General features: G+C 41.0%; 1 protein-coding gene across 5 annotated transcripts in view; it reads right to left on the reverse strand.

Annotated features, from left to right (window-relative positions):
- The window catches only part of glsb (glutaminase b), a 161,164-nt gene that overhangs the window by 129,773 nt on the left and 9,339 nt on the right, over window positions 1-22,052 (reverse strand). Inside the window, exons 5-18 of one of the 5 annotated variants that reach the window (XM_070837510.1) lie at window positions 21,615-21,694; window positions 20,507-20,670; window positions 19,057-19,115; window positions 14,201-14,233; window positions 13,406-13,464; window positions 12,704-12,770; window positions 12,263-12,313; window positions 11,786-11,962; window positions 11,097-11,228; window positions 10,494-10,586; window positions 3,303-3,364; window positions 2,591-2,667; window positions 2,281-2,344; window positions 1,097-1,349 (exon numbers count right to left, since the gene is read on the reverse strand). In XM_070837510.1, coding sequence (XP_070693611.1) covers window positions 1,205-1,349; window positions 2,281-2,344; window positions 2,591-2,667; window positions 3,303-3,364; window positions 10,494-10,586; window positions 11,097-11,228; window positions 11,786-11,962; window positions 12,263-12,313; window positions 12,704-12,770; window positions 13,406-13,464; window positions 14,201-14,233; window positions 19,057-19,115; window positions 20,507-20,670; window positions 21,615-21,694 — 1,263 coding nt within the window. In that variant the 3' untranslated portion in view covers window positions 1,097-1,204. Of the gene's footprint in view, window positions 1-1,096; window positions 1,350-2,280; window positions 2,345-2,590; window positions 2,668-3,302; window positions 3,365-5,944; window positions 10,200-10,493; window positions 10,587-11,096; window positions 11,229-11,785; window positions 11,963-12,262; window positions 12,314-12,703; window positions 12,771-13,405; window positions 13,465-14,200; window positions 14,234-19,056; window positions 19,116-20,506; window positions 20,671-21,614; window positions 21,695-22,052 lie in introns of those variants that run through there. The other 4 variants (XM_070837511.1, XR_011585173.1, XM_070837513.1 and 1 more) reach the window with 4 other exon arrangements.

The raw sequence follows: 22,052 nt of genomic DNA on the forward strand, positions 1-22,052 counted from the left end.
ACAGCGTGTAAAATACATAGAATCCCAGTTTTCAGGAAACACAGCACTACAGGAAACACATTCTGTGGAGTTCAGGTTAGAGGTTACTGTGTAGTATGCATATCTATGTCTCTGGGGACGATATGGTACATTCTTACAGTACATTCATATACTGATTTGGATTAGATGTGTGTGAAAGAGCGAAATACCTGTGCAGAGCAGAGGGAAAATCAGTTGGACAAGAATTATTGCAAGAGATCCATTCAGACTGATAACTGTCATCATCAAAGCTTCATAAACTGTCCTTGTGCTGCTGAAATTCTTCTGTGTTGGGGACCCCAACTGTGTAATTAACAAAAATATACAATATTCATATGGAGTCACAGAATCTATACATTTAAGGAGGAACTTGCTCGCCGACACTGATGACAGGAAGCGACGGAGGATGTGGGAGGGATTAGAAAACGACCTACTTTATCGCCATTCTTTGTCAAGTGTCAAAACTCACAACATCGAACTCTGGCGACAAAAATGACCCAGTCTTACATCTTCGGATGAATCTTTAAAGTCTCTGTGAAATAAATACATACTGCTTCTATTGCAAGTGCTGCCACTGAAAAATACATTCAGAGTACAATCTTTCAGTGACTTCGGCGGAGACGTGAAGCCTCGCATCAGTCGGGAGAACAATTCTGAGAGTTTATGCGGGTATGTGGAGATCACACAGGCACGTGGCTCTGGTGTCGGCGCGGTGCCCGTGAGCCTTTACACATTTACACAATCAGACATTCATTAGAAAATGTAGACCACACACCTCACTAGCTCACAAAACTAATACAATCAGAGTATTATCCAAATATTGCCAGGTAGAGAACAGAAACTGTACTGTAACTAAACTAATACACTGTGATACAAACTATATCCTGTGATACCATCAAATGTGATTTACAGTACTGAGGTTACATGAGTGATATACTGTCAACATTGCATTACACATATTCAGATATTGTGTCATATGTTCAAACGATACGAAGTAGAGCAGCGATGTACAGCCAAGGAAGCAAAGCACGTCAGAGGGGACACAGCGGCAAAAGTTTTAAAAAAAAATAACTACATCATCACACATTTCAAAAAGAAGGTCACTAACGTACAGAGTTGTTCCAGAGAAGCGCGGCGTCCACTGCTGCATGGAAACCTAAAGCAGTGTGGGTGTGTGTGCGGCAGCCTACAGCAGGCTGTCCAGGCTCTTCTCAGCGCTCTCCTTGTCTCCATCAGCAGCAGGGCTGTATTTGTCAGGGTACTGCCGCAGGATGGTGACCACATCGTGGTGGCCAAAGTGCTCCGCTTCCGCCATCGGCGTGTTCCCCCATCTGTACAAAGAATAAAACAATATGGGCTGCTCACACGAACACCGTGCATCATCACCTCTTACCTTTAGCCAAAATGTGTCCCAATACAGATGCTACCAGCTCTAGAATTCACTGCTGAGCTGCCTGGTATATACTGTATCTGGCACACTGCTTGAATTCACAGAGATTTGTGGTATGAATCAGCTGTATGTTCCTCTCATGCATCACTTGTTAGTGGTTTAAAGCTGCTCTTTTCTTTGTTTGTGTCTTGTCTTTGTCGATATTTTGTCAAAATAGAATCAATGTATCAATAAAAAGTTCCAAAAAAGTGCCTATTAAAACCAACACTTTTGAACCTTTCAGCCCATCGACTAAAGCATCACTGCTGTCCAAACACAGGACAAAGTACATGAGCATCACCATATGTACGTTTTAGATGAATGTCCTGAAAACTTGCTTCAGATAGGCCACTTCCAGTATCATCTACCATGGTGTCATGTTAAAACTGTTCTTTATTGCTTAACAGCAACCTCTTGATACAGCAAACTGACATCACACTTGTCCAGAACTGCAGACACTGTAGCAGCCCTCTGTTGGTAAACTAACAAAGTAAACTTAGAAATAGAGACTGAATAATCACTGTGATAAACCATTGGTTGACTGGTCTGAAGAAAATAAAAATGTATTTTTACCATTTACCAAAACATCTTTGTTATGTTGCTGTTATGTTGAGTTGGAAAATAGAGATGTTGGTGTCAGCGTATGACCTGTAATCAATGGGCACCACAATCTATCAGTTATCTAGTCATTATAGTCCCTCAGACAAAAAAAAAAAAAAGGAATGTGTATTTGATCCCAGTATGTAAACAGGACGGAGGTGGGAAAAGCAAAAGACCTTCTGCTTGAAAAGATGGTGAGAAAGACCTCAGTGGTGACAGAGGTGTGGACTCACCTGTCTTTGGGTACTGGGTTCACCTTGCAGGCCTCCAGGAGGAAGCGCACCACCTCTATGTGTCCTGAGAGCAGATCAAAACACAAAGCTTACCTTTAACACTGTGAAGTCTATACACACACACACACACACATATATATATAATACACGTATGCTGTAGCCATAACATTAGTCATATTTAGAAGTAGCATCAAAACAGCCCCAGACCAATAAATCTGTGAAGAGGGTTGAACGTATTTCTGTTTTTTCCTCTCTTCCTTTTCTTCTAATCAGATTTTCATATGTGAAAAAACTGACTTTAGCCTGTTACCTTCAGCTGCTGCCACGTGGAGGGCAGTTCTAGAGTCGTAGTCCCTCTGCTCCATGTCTATGGAGGACAGCGCAAACCTACACACACACACACACACACACAGTTTGTGTAACTGACTAAATAACTGGCTCTAGCAACCATCGCTGCATTGTTTAACATGTCTTATTAGCCAATGTAACCGTTTGGGGTTGAAAGACAGAAGAGTAACTGATAAACTGATGCCATCTCCCCAGAAAATACAAGTTGCTTTATTTAATTTTAAAATGCCACAGAATGCAAACACACACTTTCCTTCTACTTAAAGGTGCCCTGTGGAGTTTCTGACCTCTAGAGGAGCTATGGAGCTTGTGTGCACACACGAGTGATGCAGGTCTGCCTACGGTGTCACACAGTTCCCCTGAACTACTGGTGGCAGCAATGCACCAAGAAACATAGCAACGGTTTTAGGAAAGAAGGCTGAAAGCTAGTAACCATAGATGTAAACCACTGGATTTAGAACATTTTTCAAATCAGCTTTGCAGATGGACATTTTGTTTGTTCTCCACAGGGGTTTTCAAAAGTTCCTCTTGCCGCCACTTGAGAGCACCAAAGTGCAGAAATAAAAATGATTACAAGCTGTTTACTCTACACTGGGTAACAAAGGAGGAGAAAAAAAAAGTCAAAATTAGAAGTTAGTAAGAGCCACAAACAGAGGAGAGTGTTAGCTGCTCACCTCCTCAGAGCAGAGACGTCTCCTGTGTAGGCAGCAAACAGCAGGTTGATGACAGACTTGACCTGTGCAGACAGACAGACAGATGGACAGACAGACAGAGAGCACATTTGCAGAAGGACCACAGACTCAGAGGGACTAGTTACTTCCTTTAAGACCAACACTACGTTTTTAATTTCTAAGCAGCTCTGAATTCAGTTTCATTCTCAGATTAATCTGAAACGATGAGGCTGGAGTTATTCTGTGCTTTTCTTACTGTCCGCTAATCCCACCAATCGTCACTCAAACCTGTTCTGTGTGTGTGTGTGTTCATGGTAATTAAGGAGCATGTCTCCCAGTGCAACAATTGATGCGTCTTTAATAGTTTGTGCACAACAGTGGAGCTCTGCGGCAGTGGAAGGAGATGCATCAGGCTCTGACACACACACACACACACACACACACACACACACACACACACACACACACACACACACACACACACACACACACACACACACACACACACACACACACACACACACACACACACACACACGTCATGGGATTTGCTGACAATCAGAAAAACCACAGAACGTCACCAGACTTCAGCTTGAATTTGGATATTTTTCCCCATATTGAGACAAAAGTTGAAAATGCACTTATCTAATCATGAAAGACAATCCCCCTCAGCTGGCTACCACTGCACACAAAGCTACAAGACTTACCAGCACACGGGAATCAGGTTGAAAACATGAGAAAAAAAATTGGAAATTAAAAAAAATCATTTGAATAGATACTAAACTGCACTGAAATATCAATACAAGCTGTATCTGAAATTATGAATATTATTAATGCAATGTTATACTATGGGAATCAGATGTTTTATGAAATATGAAGTGAGAAGTGGTGTTGAAAATGTTATATTTTAAAGAGATTTTTTATCTATTCACTGAGCCGACGTGTGTTTTGCAGCATAACTCTGTGATGAAGTCCCCAGCAGCAGAGCAGCAGCTGTGTGTACAAACAGAAGGGAGCCTGACGCGTTCTAACACAGATAGCCAGTACTTTGTCTGAAGCAGCAGGAAGATATTCAAAATTCAAAAAAAAAAAAAAAGGTACAACTCTCAATAGCTGACAGCAGCCATCAGAGTGGCTGAGAAAAAGAAACCAAAGCAAAGGATGATGTAAAAGCTTCAGATATGATGATCAGAGGAGCAAAACTGCCTCATGTCACCCAAATAAGAGCGTCTTTACTCCAGCGAGGCTCAGCAAGAGGCCTGACCTGCTTCAGGAACAGGTTCAGGCAGTAAAAACGAGGCCCGCACCGAAAACACATTAAAAACGCAGAAACACACACAACTCTAGAAGAAAAAAGCAAAGCCATGTTGGGATTAGGCTTCATTCTCACATCTGTGTTTGGTCAGTGGACGTGCAGTTTTCCTACCGGTGTCATTTCTTTTGCGAATTTTGCTCAAGAATGTTTACAAAAACAAACACCACGTTTCTTCATCCTCTGCAGTAAATCTGGACACCTGTACTGGAGGAATATGATGTGTTTGCTTGCTTTTGGAACTTTGTCTGACACATAATCTTCATTTTAGCTTCAAATCAGCTCAACTGATAAAATCTAAATGTTAACATATCAGGAAAGTACAGCTCAGCCTTACAAACGTCTTGTTTTCTAACTGTTTACAGCCACTAACAAATGAAATGTCCCAATGCTGCTTTATTCTCTCAGCAATACTTTAAATAAAGGATGTAAATAATCATAAAATCATAAAATGAGGGCTGAATTCCATTTAGCTGCTTTAGTTTCAGGTTGCTCCAGACGCTCCAGGACCAGGACTGGGAAACACTGAGCTACAATACGGAGAATTATGAGGCGTCTTTTCAGAAAGAGGCATTCTCTGCTCGGGGAATCAGTACAGACGTTAAGTAAGAGAGAGCAGGCCTCTAACCCTGGGGGATCAGGTGTGTTTTAGAACACCATCACTAAGAGTCGCCTACATTAAGCCAGAAATATTAAAATCCTCTTATAAAAATAAAAATGCTCTGGTAGTTTAGGCCATGCCTGTGATATTATGGCACTGCTTTAATCACATTTGAAAACTGCAATCGTCCTTCAGTGGCAGCAGGAGATGGCCGTGTCACACATGTTGTATGTTGTATGTACACATGACAGGAGAGAGAACTACTACTAGAATGTAGAAAAGGATAAAACCACATTTTTCTAAGCGGCATACAGCAGCTTTTTGATTTGACTTTTGTTTCTCCTCCTCCTAAAACTCCTAAAAAGAAAGCACTGCTGATGAACGCAGTATAATTTATTAGCACTGTTGCCTCACAGTAACAAGGCTCCAGGTTTGACCCTGGTGTCTTTCTGTGTAGGTTGCATGTTCTCTCTCTCCTCCCACAGTCCAAAGACATGCAGGTTAATTGGTGGCTCTAAATTGCCCCACAGACCCCACAATAAGCGGTATAGACAATGGAGGGAAGGATGGAACAGTCTTTCTTTTCTTTTTTGTTTTTAAGAGTGTTTTTGCAGCGAGAGGCGCAGCACTGAGTCGGTCAGAAAACATCTCTCAAAAAGAAAAAAAATGGTGGATGTTGTGGTTAAAGAAAAGTTATGGGCGCATTAAAAAAAAAAAAAAAAAAAAATCAGATGATTTATAACAGTGCTTTATTACATTTTATGCAAGGGACACCAAGGCTAAAAAGTCTTAACACCACTTTCACCGTCATGTCTGCCAGTCCATCACAGCCCGAGAAGCTGAAGTTCATGTCTGAGTCTTCTCCAAGCACACAGGACACATCATGGAGTTTATGGAGACTTTACATACAGATTTACAATCGTGTGGACTGACAAAAGGAAATCAAAACATATAAAAGTTTGACAGTCTTGAGCTTGGAACTGTACGGCTTCATCTACTGTTTGTTTGGCAAAATGTTTGGTTTGTAGCTTTTCAGGTTTTGTAACAACTTTTAAAATTTGCACTTTGCACTTCAACGATGAGTCTTTGGCCCTAAAGCTCTGCTTGTGAAACTGTGTAGAAATAAATATGTAACATCGGACCAAAACATTAGAGAACCTCACAGCTCCAAGGTCACCAACTGTAATGGTAGTGATCACTTTTCATATGCAATTCATATGCTTGTCAATACGCCCAAGACACAAATCAACATATTTAAAGACATGTGGAAGGTAAAACAGACTGATTTCATGGGATTAAAAACACATTCATCAAATCATACAAAAACATGCATGCAAGATGGAGAATGAGAATTTACAGAGAAAAAAAAATGAACACCAGGATATATTACATACATAACATGAGCCATAAAAATCTGATGATTTCCATGGAAATACTGGTAGCTGCATTCAAAAGCCCCTCTGTCATGAGTTTGATTGTTCAGGGTGATAATCACACATTGAGGAGTGAAGGGATTCTGATTACAAACTTCAAGTATGACACAAAGCAACATCAGGCCTGTTTATCACTGATTCAGCAAAGCAAAGTGGAGCAGATCTGCTCATCGACCCTGATTGGTATCAATAAGGTTAAGTCAGTCTGCTGTCGACGCTGCTCTGGTCCAGTCTAGTGGAGATACAGACACGTGTTTTAGATTTTTGTGTCCATGAGAGAGAGACAATGACCCCGTGGCATAGAAACAATGGCTCGTACATTGTGAGAAATGAGACACCAATGTCCTTCACGCTCATACAAGAAAAGGAAACCCATGACTGGTTCTTAAAGACAGATCAGGAAAAAAAGAAGACTGAGGCTGCGGCCCAACCTGAGATGACAATCTGAAATGAGAGCTACTCTTAGAGTTTTACTGCAGCCAGTATCTGCCTCCGTGACTCGTTTAATGTTAAAATAACAAAATGAAGCCGGATTCATCACCACGAAGAAAACCTGAAAGTTTTCGTCACTGCTTCTGGAATTTGACCGTGTAACACACTGTATTAGCACATTTAAAATCAGAATCCTAAATCCACCTCTGGGCACTGGTGGTAACTGCAGATTATCACATGATAGATAGTCTTGCCTTCTTCCTTTCACCCAGCATATGCACACATCTTTTCCTGAGAACCTCTTGTGCATGCGGGCACAATTTTACACCCAGCACAGGAATGGCGGACTCCGCCACTGATTGTGGGAACTACTATACACGGATGCAACTTCTAAGTTAAAATGCAGTTAATAAATGCTAACCATAAATGATATCAGAAGATGGGTTTGAGATAATGACAATCTCAAGGATTATGATTTCAAAAGATAGAAGCACCGACCAACTTATACTTATTTTAGTGATTTCTAATGTAGTCAAGACAAGACTGCAACACTTTTAGCAGAAAGCAGCAAGATCCAAGAATGAAGTCATTTACTGTAGCCAACAGACTCAACTAGAAAACACTGTAGGAGGACCAGGGAAATGGCTTTTCTGCAGAGCAGCATTTCTAAAGAGGATTAATGATGACAGAGGCTTTTGAATACTTTGTACCTCCACACAATAATGAGCAGAAACAAAAACACACTAACAGGCGTCCATGACATAAGAAAAGAAAAAAGAATAATGCAAGACAAAACTTGACAAAGTGATAACAGGGTATTATTATTGGCTCCATCAGCCATCACTTTGAGCTCAAGTCAAGCCTAGTGCCAAACACCACATGTACAGTTAGAACAATGACCCCCACCCTGCCCACTACCGTCACAGTAGAGCGACATCTAAGGCATCTGCTGACATCACAGTCATGTGCAAGTATTTCTAGTTCCTGCAGGAGGCATTATAATAAAATCGGAACGTCTGAAGCATATATCAGCACACATTCTGGTCTGCTGTTGAGGAGCATCACTCATGTACAGACACACACCTAAAAGCTATATACACCTGCCACTACGTACAGTCAGTAGTACAGTCATTTAAGTATATGGAAAGCGTAACACACTGAGAACTATACAAACAACACTGATTACATTTTGTGTGTTTGTGTGTTCAATGGACTTGAGGCATCTAACTCAATTTAATTACATGCATTTGATATTGTAATTCCAACTTTTCATCCCTCTGAAGGTGTCCTGTCTGACTGCATGGTCAGACCCACGCAGACTACGGGGGGCTTTTCAACTGGAAGTTGCACCTAATGAACACACATTCCCTCCCCTGACATCGTACTAAGTGCAAACATGGCACAACCAGCCACACACACACACCCCACCTAAACTCAACAGCAGCTCAGAATGGTGCAGCCAGTCCATGACAGTCTCCACGAGGAGCTGAAGACAGCTGGTTTTAGTCGTCTCACCTGAGCTGTTTAGTTGAGCCAACCTTTTTCTTTTTTACTTCCCACATTATCATCATATTACTGAAAAATCAGCCCAAACTACAATCCAGGCACAGAAACTGATCTGGGTCCAGTTACACTGCAGTTTTATGCCATCTCTGTTAAAGTCATCTCAGTGCACAACAGCTGTGTTTCTCAAACTCCGATCTGTTTTTACTTCCCAGAGTTTTCAAAACCACAGTCTGTTGTCAAGTTAATATGCATTTTGCACTGTGTTTTAAAAGGGATGGAGGGAGGCACTATATTTCAAAGTTTGATTAAAATTGATGTTCAAAGTAATTAGAAAATTAGAAACTGCACATTTGTATGTGCAGTATCGGTCCTAAGAATGTCCTGCAACCCTTTTGCATATCAAGTCACTCCAATGGGAGGTTTTCCCACTATTCTCAATTCATAAACATCTGCTTCTCCTATTTCAGACATCTGTAGGCAAGTATAATGTCTTTCAGAGCTGAAGCACCTAGAAAAAGATGGTACAGGTGCTTCTATTTTAATGTTCTACTTTATCATTAAAGTGCCAAACAGGACGAGAGGCTAACTCTTTGTAATCAGTTCTGTGCACGATCGTCAATTGTGACTCAAATAGGCTTTCAGTTTTTGGGTTGATTTTTCCTTTCAAGGTCCAGCATGTAAGATTAAAAGAGCAAAATACCTGCATTATTAAAATCCCTTCAGAATTCATACAATAAAAAAAGAACTTAGACAATATGTCATGTTAGTCGTAACACTGCTGCACTCCAGCCCGGCCATTCAAAGCTAACTGATATGTTATCGATAATCTCCTCTGACCCAAAACATCAATAATCCAAGATCACATTTTATATACTGCCATGTTCACTAGAGTCTTAGGCCTCAGTGTGGAGCTACAGTAAGAAATCACCCCCACAAAGTAGTCTGAATGTCAATTTAAAGACTGTTGGTCTAAAAGCTGAATGTACTGAAGATTCTCACAAGCCAACACCCTCATACATGGTTTTTCTTTGGTAAATGTAAAAGCGAATTTCAAATGAACTCATAGCCTACATTTTTTTGAAGAGGATTCTGTCAACAAAAAAACAAAAAAAACCCCACTGTAATAAAAGGTGGTGAGAGCACAAGCTACACGCTGTGCATCAGATCCTACACACACCGAGGCAACGAGCCGGCAGCGGCTACCAGTTCATTTGGAATTCAGAGCAAAATAAACAAGCAGTAACTCGTCCCATTTTTCCATCACAAATAAAAACAAAAAGGCTTCCCAGTCGGTCCGCACAGTATCCGCTTCACAAGCAATAAATAATCCTCTACATAATTTATATATAAATATTCAAAGGTGAGGAGAGATGATGGTGGTGTTGCGAGAGGTGGGGAGAGAGATCAGTCAAGGTGGGGTGTGGGGGGGCAGGCTGCTCTCCTTTTTTTGTTTTTTGTTTTTTTTAATTTCACTCGGCGACATTGTCCATCCTATAGACTACAGTGGTGGAGCAGTCCTGGTGCGACTCAGTGGAGGACACCTTTTTCCAAAGGGGGGCTTTCAGAGCTAGCTCTTGTTGGAGACTCTCGTAATCCATTGGTCCGAAGGATTGCAGCTGTTTCAATTGACACGAATAACAAATTAGTCTCCCTCCTTTTGTGTGTGTGTGTGTGTACGTGTTACATTTTATTATAGCAAATTTAAGAACTAAACTTTATCTATTCACTTCAAGAAAAAAAGACCAAACTAGAAAGAAATGTTCAGAGGGTCTGAAATAAAAAATCTGCAGAGTGCTAAGAGCTCCACATTGACCTCAGTGTGACCCCCATTTTGGTGAGTGTGTATGATGAGGGAAAGGGTTGCTGTTTTTGATGGTTTTTCTTCCCAACCTGGTGTCGTGCGTCCTTACCCGCTGGTCCCCTCCTTCTCTGCGGGGGTCGTGCTTCCTGGCGCAGTGCCTCAGGTTGTCGTAGTTGTGGAAGTTGAAAAGCTCCACTAGGTCCTGGAATGAGAAGACAGATAGATACGTGGGAGGGGCAATCATATTCATTTACCTGCACTTTTCTATTTGACATTTCATTGTGATGACTCCAAGTTAAAAAAAGTCAATTTCAGTAGATCTCAACTGAAAAATCCAGGTAAACACCAACCATCACTTACTTATCAAATAGGTTCAGTCACTTGACATACTTTAAACACATTTCCTTCAGAAAATATGAATATCAGTAATGCCTAAAACAGTAAAACAGGTCTACATTTTCAAGGACTGGTTTAGAAACTGCCAACTTTTCATTGATAACACCAAATATATTTCACTATGCTATTAACTAATATGAAAGTACATTAAGGTCGTGTCACCAAACTTCTCATTGGAGCTTTCAATATCGGAAGAGAAAGAAGATATTTTTCTTTGATCTAGTTAAACGCTGAAACCATTTTCATTGTATTCTTTGTACCAGCACACACTGCAGGTGTGCAGAGATCTGCTCTCCTGTTTCCAGACAGTACGTACTGTGCAGAACTGTATCCCTCGGACTGAGTTGCCCAGCTTGTCTAGTGGAGGTGACCAGCACATAACACCCATCACGTTGGGCACGACCAGCAGGATCCCACCTGCTACTCCAGACTTGGCCGGCAGACCGACCTGCAACAGGGACAATAGACCAGTTATGTAACAGAAGATCAGCTGTGTGTGTGTCTACAGTAGCAGCACGGCGAGGGCGCAAAGCTGAAAACGGAAAGTCAACGTTAACGTTAAAGTCGACGCTGCTTGAAGAAATCATCAGTTAGAGAAATGTGCCATCTTATCACAGCCCTCACATCAGCTCAGGCCGATGATGTGGTATGACAGCTATGCAGTATTGACATTACATGCTGATTATGATAAATCTTTCAGACTTAGTAGACGTACAGATTCCTCATGACTCTAAGCCAAAAACATTATGTTTATTACTTCTGAGTGAGGGTGCACAGCCTGAGCCAAGTTCACTCTGTTTAGGCCAGAGGCCGACAATGTTACAGACAGCTGGGTAATCCTCAGTGGAAGCTCCGGATTTACTACTGTCCACATTACGTTTTGGCCAGTGGTCATCCAGGCAGTATTTAACATGCTAGGGTGAATACCATACACAGGTTTATTGTATTCGATCGGGTCTTTCCTACTAAAAGAAAACCTGTCCCTACTCCTTGACTTTTACTTACATGGAAAGCAAACTGTCCGGAGAAGTCGTACATGCCGCAGGAGTGCATCAGGCTCAACGTGTTCCTCACCGCCTCGGGGCTCAGCACGCGCTCACCCGTGATAGGGCAGATACCCCCATTAGCCAGGGTGGCTGCCATAACACTGGCGCTCTCGCAGGTCACCTCAATGGAACACAGCTGGAGGTTCACACAAAGGACAATTGTGTCATTTCTGTTTTGAGAACACTTCATATTGGTTTTTTCTTTTAATTTGCCAGCAATCTGTCTATAGTGAAGAGGCCAACTGTGGCAAACAGGGAAGTGAACACAGTAAGGAAGGGATATGTGGCTGAAATTGTCCGAGAAGCAGAAACTGGATCTGGTAAGGACACTGAGGGATGAAATCAATACTATCGAAGGAGCAGCAAAAAGCAGAAAAACAATATTCTGTCATTAAAAATGAATAAGGGGTTGGAAACAAATTACTTTGACACTCACTTGAAAATAGAAGTCCAGTACAGATGTCATGTCTGTCCCCTCTGGGAAACACTGCAGAGAAACAGAGTTTCAAACATGTGAGGCATCCAGATCAGTATCAGCTATCAGCTATCTGCATTTGTAGATTTTACTGGTACATCTGATTTGGTGGTCCAAAAAAGTTTTAGTTTGCATGTGCCTATTTGGAACAAGCTGCCTTTGAATAAAACCCAATCCTAACCCATTGAGGAATAGAAAAATGCAGGATTCCTGGTTGGGCCTCTAGCAGTAATCTACTCCTCCTCTTGCAAACATTTCAGCTTTGGTTGTGAAAGAACAAGCTTTCATTTAGATTCATCCTGACAGTTATTGCTTTTCAGTTTTACAGGACAGAGAAACTTAAACAAGAGAGACAGTGGAAATCATAGTCAGCAATGCCTTCTGACTCTCTCCAGGTCAAACCTTTTTTTCTTTCAGGTAGTAGCCGATGGCAAAGTTCCTGTCGCCTGACTCACGCTCTGACTGGAATCTGTCACACAAAGAGCAGAGCACTCCTTTTACATAGAGGAAGGAAATATTTGCACTGTGTGTGTGTGTGTTTGCACTTGCGTGTTGGAATTCCGTCACCCCACCCCTCATGTGTATAGTACAAGCTGTGCCATCATGTGATGACGCTGCAACATGAGCCCCAGCGCTCGGTCTTTTTCCGCAAACATTGTTAGCATGTGGAGTCATCATGAATCATGCACATGTGACCTTTTACGACAAAGAGGTCAATTCTGGTCATCATTTTCAATGTCCATCCAATTCAATAAAACCACTAACTCCCGCTGTGTGAGTAATACGGTCCAAGGCTGACTCTTTTGACCACTCTGCTAGTGGCAGTTAAACAGAGCATTCAAGCTTCATTACCATTCTCAAAGTTAGTTTCTTTTTAATTTCATTTTCTCATCAAGAGGTAATGACTGGAAAACAGTCTAATTTGTGTGCATCCTGTTTATGTTTGCAAATGCAAAGACATGTAGCATGTGGCCCAGTAGATAGTGTGCTAGAGGCTTTGGTAACGGTTCTAATTGAAGGTGAACCCACAGACTGTAGCAAGCTGTGTGTTGTCTACTGGTGAGTGAAGGAAGAGATCTAGAAACATGATCTGGAGGGACTTACGTGGCATTGCTGAAACCCACGTATTCGTTCCCGGCCATCTTTTTCAAAAAGTTCATGACCTGCAGGGAGAGTGGTGGCAGCGTTAAGAGTGACAAAGTGATCAACAGCCTTCATGGTGTGAGGTTAAATTCTGATTGGCATTTCTAAAATTATATTAGCTGTGTCCCAGTTCCACACTACGTACTAATTGTAAACAGTATGCACTATAAACAAGGTGTCATACTACGCAAGTTTTTGCTGTTAGCATACAAGAAATCAAAGTACTTTTATGATTCGTACTAACAGGAAGCCACACAACACATGCACCAATGCACATCAAATTGTGACCTCAGAGAGGCGCTGCCAACTTTACACAGAGAAAATAAAAAGTTTTACCAAAGATCTAATACTGGATCTTTCTTGATCTCTCTCACCATAATCTTTTACCCCACAGTAACTTGTCCATTTGGGTAAAAAAATGGTGAACACAGCAAATTGTGAACACAGCATTCTCTGTGGCTTCATCACTACCCTGTCACATTGTCGTCATCAAAATATCAATTATAGGCTCTTCAATGCCCAGCTGTGTGCTGCGACTGCATTGCAGGATACCAGTGTACACCGTACTTGACAATAGTATTTTTTAGGATGCATACTTACATTTTAGAACAAACTTTACTGTGTCACTTTTCTATTGGTCACAGCTAAGTACCTTTATTATTGTTTGTTCTGTGCTCCCTACAAAAACCTACGAATGCACAGTGCATTACAGTACAAAAAAGTTGACTCTGAATACTTTTGACATCTAATACTTACATAGTCAAATTTTTCTGCGTTGCTTGCACCTTGCTGAGGAGAGAACAAAAGAATAAGCAGTTAGTACCGTTCTTTCACTGAGGGATGTTGCAGAGGACAAGCACAGCATCATAAAAGGTAACACTATAATAGTAATGCTACTGCTGACAAATTCAAGCTACAGAATTAGCAGATGTGAATAGATTTTAAAATGTTAAAAATCACGTGAGCTTTGCCATGAATTTACAGGTACGTACAAAATATCAATTGATTGGCTTGCAAATAGGCTACAAAGAAGAAGTCTTTCGAAGTTAACAGTAAGATTTAGTAGACATTTGCGTTACGAGAGCTTAGCCAGTTAAAGGAAATCATGTCTCAGCGTTACATCTCACTATGCAATCTCACTGATTCAAAATAAGGGATTCAATATTATCCTAAGCCTTGTAAAAAGTTTTTTCATAACTGTAGCAGCCCTGACTGAGGGCGTATTTCTATAGAAAGTATAACTACACAGAGATGTGGGTGTATGCAGGCAAGTTTGTATTATGAGTTACCATAATGCAGGTGTGCTTGTGTTTGTGTTTTTCTTTAATGTGTCTACTGTAGGTCAACATGTGTCATCTGTGCAAAGAGCCTGTCAGCCAAAACAGAGGGGAGGGAGGGAAAGACGGCAGGAATGGTCTTCCTCTGAGAATATAATGCACAGTTTGCAGCTCAGTGTGCATTTATCAAGTCATACTATAAGCTCACTGATGCTGCCTATTCCCATAAAGAAAACACAGCAAAAGAAAAGCAGACACGCATGCACATTTAAAGTGCTACAGTTACAAATTTAAAATACTGAACTCTTTATGTTTTGGATGGTGTGGAAAAGAGGATTTTTAACTTTACATTTAAAATGTCTAAAAGGATAAAAAGGCTAAACTCTGCACTTTACTGTGTGGAAAAAAGTGTCACAGAGTCACTAAATGGGGTTTCTATAGAGCTGATTGGAGGAGAAAAAGAGAAGAGGGGGGAATCAGAACTGGGGGGGGGGGGGGGTGCGAGGAGATAGATATGGAAAAGGAAGAAAAAATTACCAACGTCATTTGACCTGCAGCAGCAGTCATTATTTCCCACAGTTCCTAAGTCTGGAAAATATGCAACAACATACAAAAACAGCAACAACATGTAGCCTTCAAGCACCATGTAACAACAGTTTGGGGCATACTGCCACGGCAACCATCCCACACTTTCCCCATCGAGGTTTAATCAAACTGGGCAACCTGACCAACGGCTTGACATTAGTGCTTCAGTATAGAAAAACAAAAACAACACATTGAGACACTGATAATAATGGTGAGCAAATGTGGACAAAGACACACATTGTCTCTGCAAATGTGAGGTGATGACTAGTACAAGCACAGCAGCACAGCTCTTATAGAGCTACTGAGTACGGAAGGAGGACCTCATTGGAATAAGTGGTATTTCCTGAAATATATGATTTAAAAACCGATCTGCTCACACCTCTGCCCGCAAGGTTTCAGAGTTAGATCAACATTTTAGGAAAAGTGCTTTCATTCTGAGAGTGAGATGAGAAAATCAAAATCAGTCTTTTGTCTGCATCCAGACTTGTAGTCCAGACATGTTTAGCTAGTTCAGCATAAAGACTGCAGTCCGGGGGGAAAAAAGCTAGCTTGATTCTATCCTAAATTCAAAAACACATCCATCGACACTAAAGCTCACTGATTAACACATTGTATTACATTTCCTTAACACATACACATAATGAAATGTTAGCATGATGGTTTGTGGTTTTAGAGTAAGTTGCATCTTGGAATTATTTCTTGACAAATAAAAGTTTAGCACAGTGACCGTGGGTTGCCTCTGGAACCTTATGGGTGCCAGGTTTGATAACATTGTGCCTGCATTGACACAAAAACCATAAACTGTGGTCAAAGACCACACGTCAATGTAAAAAACAGCACTGTCAGCCTGCACTAACCCCCAAAACCCTTACATCCCTGGTTAGCAGTCTCCCTGTGCTTCTAGTCTTTTTGCTAAGATACCTAAACATGTCTGGACTCCGGCGTTGTACTTAAAAAGTAGCTATGATTGATTTCTTGGCCACTTGGTTCCCATGGAAAATCATCCTATAAAACTTTTTTATTTAGTTTTCACTCCTCTTTCAGCTCTCTTGGGTTTAGCTGATAAATGCTCCACTCTGTTTACCAGCTAGCTGCAAATTTTGTGTGTCTGTTGTTTAGTGCCGACCATAAAACCAAATCAAAGTGCTAAAAAATGCTAAAATGCTCATTAGAGTGGAGGGAAACTACAAAGACGGGTGATAATTCTTTACAGCTTTGTTCCTAAAACCCTTTAACATTATAGATTGTGAGTTGCTCCATTAGCTGATACAAAAATATTGATTAGTGCAGCTTTAACTCACATAACTTACGAATATTTTAGCTTACCATTTAACACAATTTCCTCTAAAGTCTCGGTCTGTCTACTTCTGTTTGACAACTGCAAGGTCACAAAATGCTAAGTGGCTCAACAACTGTAAATCCTGGACTATGTATTTTGTGACTTTCGAATTTTAAAGCCGAGCAGCTGTGTGATGAATGCAACAGAAACAGGAAAATGTCTCAGTGACCAAACATGTTTTGCCTTGTATGTATATGATGCTGAAAGGAAAAAATGAAAAAAAAAGTCACAGAAAGAAGTGACAGTTGGCTTCTGAACATCACTGGTTTCAGAACAGATCGAAACATTGCTAAGACAAACCACGTGTGTGTTATGTGCAAATGTGTCTTTAACACTGGTAAAAGTTTGGAATCAAAGTCAGATGTTTCCTCAAGCTGCCTTTGTAGTAAAGTTTTCCTCAATCATAGTACAGTATTTACACTACAATACTTACAATGAAAAAGTAATAATCCTCCCAAGAGTTCCAAAAACTGTCTGGGGGTCTGATTACTTCAATCACTTTTTCACGCATGATAACATTTTCCTGTCAAGGTCCTGAGATGTTTGCATACTGCTTTAATGATCCCTCAATGGATTATTCATTGTTCCTCAAGGCAATTTTTAGTGCTTTGCTTATAGATTAACTTTTGTGAGACCAACTTTGAAAACACGCTATTGTATAATGGCTTACTGTGACAACTGTGTTGTTATCCATGTTTTAAATGTACAATAAAAAGGCAATTTATACATAATTTATACATGTGATATTGTTGGGGTTTAGAGAGTACAATCGCCGATCTCCATCTACCATCATTGTTGTGGCTATGGGCTCCAGTTTGGTTGACTGCATATTGGTTTGCTGTCATGGCATAACAGCATCACAGTTCTAAAAAGATAATTATCTGCAGCCAAATACCACTGTGTCTGAATGATTTCCTGTCAACAGAAACTGCTCAAGTATAATTCACTTAAATGTGGTTCTATTTGGTAAGGTGATAATGCACAAGAAGCAAAGATGAAAAAACTACATTTTAAAAAGGGAATAGGACTTTAACAACATGTGGACTCGGAAAACACACAGGTGCCAGAACAGAGCTACTCTGTTGCCTGCAACTGATACAAGAGGTCCAAAATCCAAGATCAAACAGGCCACATGCTTCAGCAGCTTCATCATTCATACAGTAGAGGAGGACATACTAATAATCACACCTCCATGCTTTGACAGTACATTGTTTCTTACAACATCAATAAGAATGTAAAGAGGATGAATCTTTGTTTATAGAATTCAGTTCAAAGTCTGAATGCTTGGGACAAAACCATAACATAAGGTCATCTCCAGAATAAGCTAGCATCAAACATCTGTCCTTGAAGATGACAATTTGGTTGCAATTAATAGAAAATGTGTCACAAATCCATAATGCCATGATTCAATAAAGCGAAAAAGAAGCCAATTTCGAAATACTATAAAGCAAATATCTGCAATAAAGTCTTGCAGCTGTAAGAAGCAACAGAGCAGGCAGACAGTAAAGGTGTTTATAGACACCTCTGGTGTGAGCTGTGTGTGTGTGTGTGAGAGTGCTAATAATTCAGTGTCAGCACTAATGAGGCAAAGAGAGCCTGGCAGGGATAAATAACTAAAAATCAAACCCAATAATGATCATTCATCATCAGGTTAAATCTTTCCTTTCTTAAGAGTGATCCTGTGAGCTGTAGCTTGCTCGACTTGAGGCGATTGAGTTGTGTCACGGGGAGAGAAAACTCCTAGTAAATCTGTCTTCACTCTGAGTTACATTTCAACCAGAGTGACACCACACTCATTGGGCCGTGGTAGGTGAGGTATTATGTGACTTCCTGTCTGTCTTTGTGAGCAGATTGTGGCTGGTCTGCGTGCAGCTGCATTTGACTGGCTGTCCATGCGGGTTATTTTCAGCAAGGACGATAACAGCGTGTGAGCTGGGGCAGGTAAGTGCTTTCAGGAGGGATTAGTACAAGTCTAACACAACAAGACACATGGCAGTGGACTGAGGTAGCGACTTAGAAATAATTCCAGCTGAGTCAAGAGTCATAAATATCTGAATACACTGGCGAGTCTATGGTGTAAGTAACAATACCAGAAAATAATAAGGGAAAAAAATGGTCTGACAAGTGTGGAAAGGGTGTTAAATCAGCAAAAAGTGCATTATTGTGAGCCATCTGGAGTGGGCTTCATTGTGTTCAAACAAGCGAAGATAAATTAGGCCGCTGTTTAACAACCAACCTTATCTGCTACCAATATTTACAATAACCTTCATTTTATCTACTTGATAAAGCAGCTCAGTGATACCCACCATACAAGGAATCTTCTAGCTGAGGTTTCAGAGGAAATGGCACACAGACTGGACATAAAGAACACACACATGAAGGAGGACAACAGAAAGTCTTACTGCGTTTACCTTTATCAGTGAGGTACAAACAATAGCGCCAGCATTCACCATGGGGTTGTGGGGCTTATCTGCAAAACAAGCAGAGCTCAGTTGGCATGCTGCATCGGATCACAGTGTAAACATTCAGTCACGTCACTTGGCGTCTCACGGCTCAGTATATAGACATTCAATCATAATCAAATACATATAGTTCACACATTGACCCGCAATACAATTATAATAAAGTGTGTATAAAATAGCAGCAGAGTGTAGTTTTGTTCTGATAAGCTGCATGGCAAGTCACCAAGTGTTTATGTCCATAAGATTGTGTAGACGCTTGTATCGCTGCTATGATGTATGACCTAAACTGAGCTTTGTACCTCCATTCAAAACTGACGGTGGCTGCAATAAATTTCCTGGTGGGAACAATATGTTTCAGGAAATTAAAATAACATGTTTCAGTCTTTATAGCCAGGCAGGAGTAACATTTTTCAAATGTGTGGACTGAGGGGGTGAATGCAAAAAGAACTGCTAACAACTGCTAAGCCCAACACATTTACTTTCATCTAAAAAGAAGAATGAGAATACAGTGAAGTCTGGCCCTGTTCCCTTACAGGAGAGTTAACCAATGGTTGCCTTCCACTTCCATTATTTCCTGCGTGAAGTGAGCCTACTTCCTCTTTAGTTCTTGTAACACTGGGCAAATTCTATGACCAGATGAGAGGACAGCTTCCTCCGCCAGGTCTGTTAAGTACAGCCCTTACATCACCTACATTGCCTCACTGGCGTGTGATCCCCTTACACAACAGAACAACCGCGGGGCTATCCTGGCAGAGGAGGGCAACATTCCCACACAGGGTATGATGACAAGAACACACAGGCTGGTTTAAGACCCAGCCTTGGGACTGAGGCATTTCCTCAAACATACTAACCACAACTATGATAACTACGATGAGATTCATCTTATAAAATTGTCCCATTAATAATATTATCCATGTATTTATGCAGCATAATGCATGTGTTGCCTTGCTACTCGCATGCATGTTTATTTTCATGACGCTGTTAAAAAAAAACCTTTCCACAAAGTCCTTTAATGCCAGCGTCTGACTCATCCACTTGGCACCTCAGTCACAGCTCCCACCTTTTCTCTCTATAACACTAAAGCTTGACAGTCAACGAGCAATGCTGAGTAACTATCTGTGTAAGTAAATTGACAGAGCAGTCTACAGAGCTACTGGAAAAATGAAAAAAAAAAGGAAAACTGTAAAAGAAGTAGGCAAAATATTCTTCTTTTATAAACCTTTATGAAGGTTTCTCATTTTTCAGTGAAATTCTGCTAATATAGGAAACACTGGCTGCCTTCACACATCATATAGGACACTGAATCAGTCCTCCATTACTATATTTTGAGGGGAAATACTGTGTGATCTTGTCAGAGAAGATTACCTGATAGAAGGGAAAAAAAGTCTAAAGTGCTCACCGTCTTCATTCAGGAAGAGCTTATTAAAGCGCAAGCCACTGGGCTCCTTCCCAATGAAACTGTGCACATACTCTGTGCCGTAGTCGTGAACAGCAACAGCGTACTTCAGGGGCTTGACGCAGGACTGCAGACAGAAGGGGACCTTCGTGTCGCCTACTGTGTGTCTACAAAAGACAAAGATAACAAGTTATCAAAACAGGCGAGGCAGCTGCAAAGTTAATGATTAGAAACAACACGTTCAGCATGAGAAACTAGAGCAGACTACAAAATGAAAGAGATATGAAAAACTCAATTCTTATTAACGGCCATTGACATTTCACAGAATAAGATGGGTATTCAGGGAAAACCATGAGTCAGTATTAACACAGCATTACGGCATGATAACAGAACCACATGATCTGTACACTACTACTGTTATCTTTATGACTTCCTCTCTTACAAAAGCATAACAAACATACACGCCTATGTAATTTAACAACTGCCTATTGGAGAACAAGTTGATCAAAACACCTGCTGACATCATTATACTACACTTTGTCTCCTTGTACTAGTTTTGTCTTCACATGGAAATGCAAGGGGGTTTACACAAGACGGCCAAGACCTGTACATTTAAATACCATGCCCTGGAATACAGTAAACCAAGCAGTTAAATCAACACTTCTTTCAAACATATATTGAACAAAGAAAGTGTTTATCACACTCAGTTTAATTCTACAGGTGTTCCTTTTATTCTGTCCACCCCCGAGACTTACATCAGTAAAGCACAGCACCATCTGAGAATCATTAACTATCATGTGTCACTTAAAGTTAAAAGGGGGGGGTATTATTTAATGGTTTACAGATACCTCTAACAAACATGATGAATGAATGGCTTCTAGCACTGACATTAAATTAAATGGAAACTGGGTTGTTAGCATTCCTCACTGACACCACTGGTAACCGTTTAACCTAAAGGAAGTCCAAGATAACACAGGAATGCACACGGCACAGAGCTGCCATTACAGCGTTAGCTGAGAAACATCACACAAACACTGAAACTAAAACGCTCAGATTTAAAAACATCACAGTATCCCTTCGATACTCCGTCGTGCTCGTGACTGTGTCTCACCTCTGTCCGTCAACTGTGCACAGAGAGACGGCCCACAGGTCAGGACTGAATTTGGCGAGCTGAGGAATGTAGTCCGCAACCTGAAAGAGAGGTAAGGCAGCTGAGAGAGTGTCAGAGCAGCAGCGGTTCAGCTTACACCGCTGACGTCTGCTGAGGCTCGGGCTTCAACGGAAAGCTAACACCACTGACAATACACAGTAAGACAACTGGCAAAGGTTAGATCCTCATCTGTGGACCGGAGAGGAAAAATAAAAACATAAAAAAAAAACACCCTCAGATACATATGTCACTTCGGGAGTTACTTCAGGACAAAGTGTTCTCTTTACTTTGCAGCAAGTCGTTCACACATTTTCCAGCAGGCCTTTCAACAAACCCCAGAGAGATGTTTCTCTCCTGCAGTACAGTGACGCTAAGGCTACCAGTCAGGGGCTGTGTAGC

The sequence above is a fragment of the Pempheris klunzingeri genome, chromosome 10 (genome assembly GCF_042242105.1).
Source record: "Pempheris klunzingeri isolate RE-2024b chromosome 10, fPemKlu1.hap1, whole genome shotgun sequence".
Lineage (NCBI taxonomy): Eukaryota > Metazoa > Chordata > Actinopteri > Acropomatiformes > Pempheridae > Pempheris > Pempheris klunzingeri.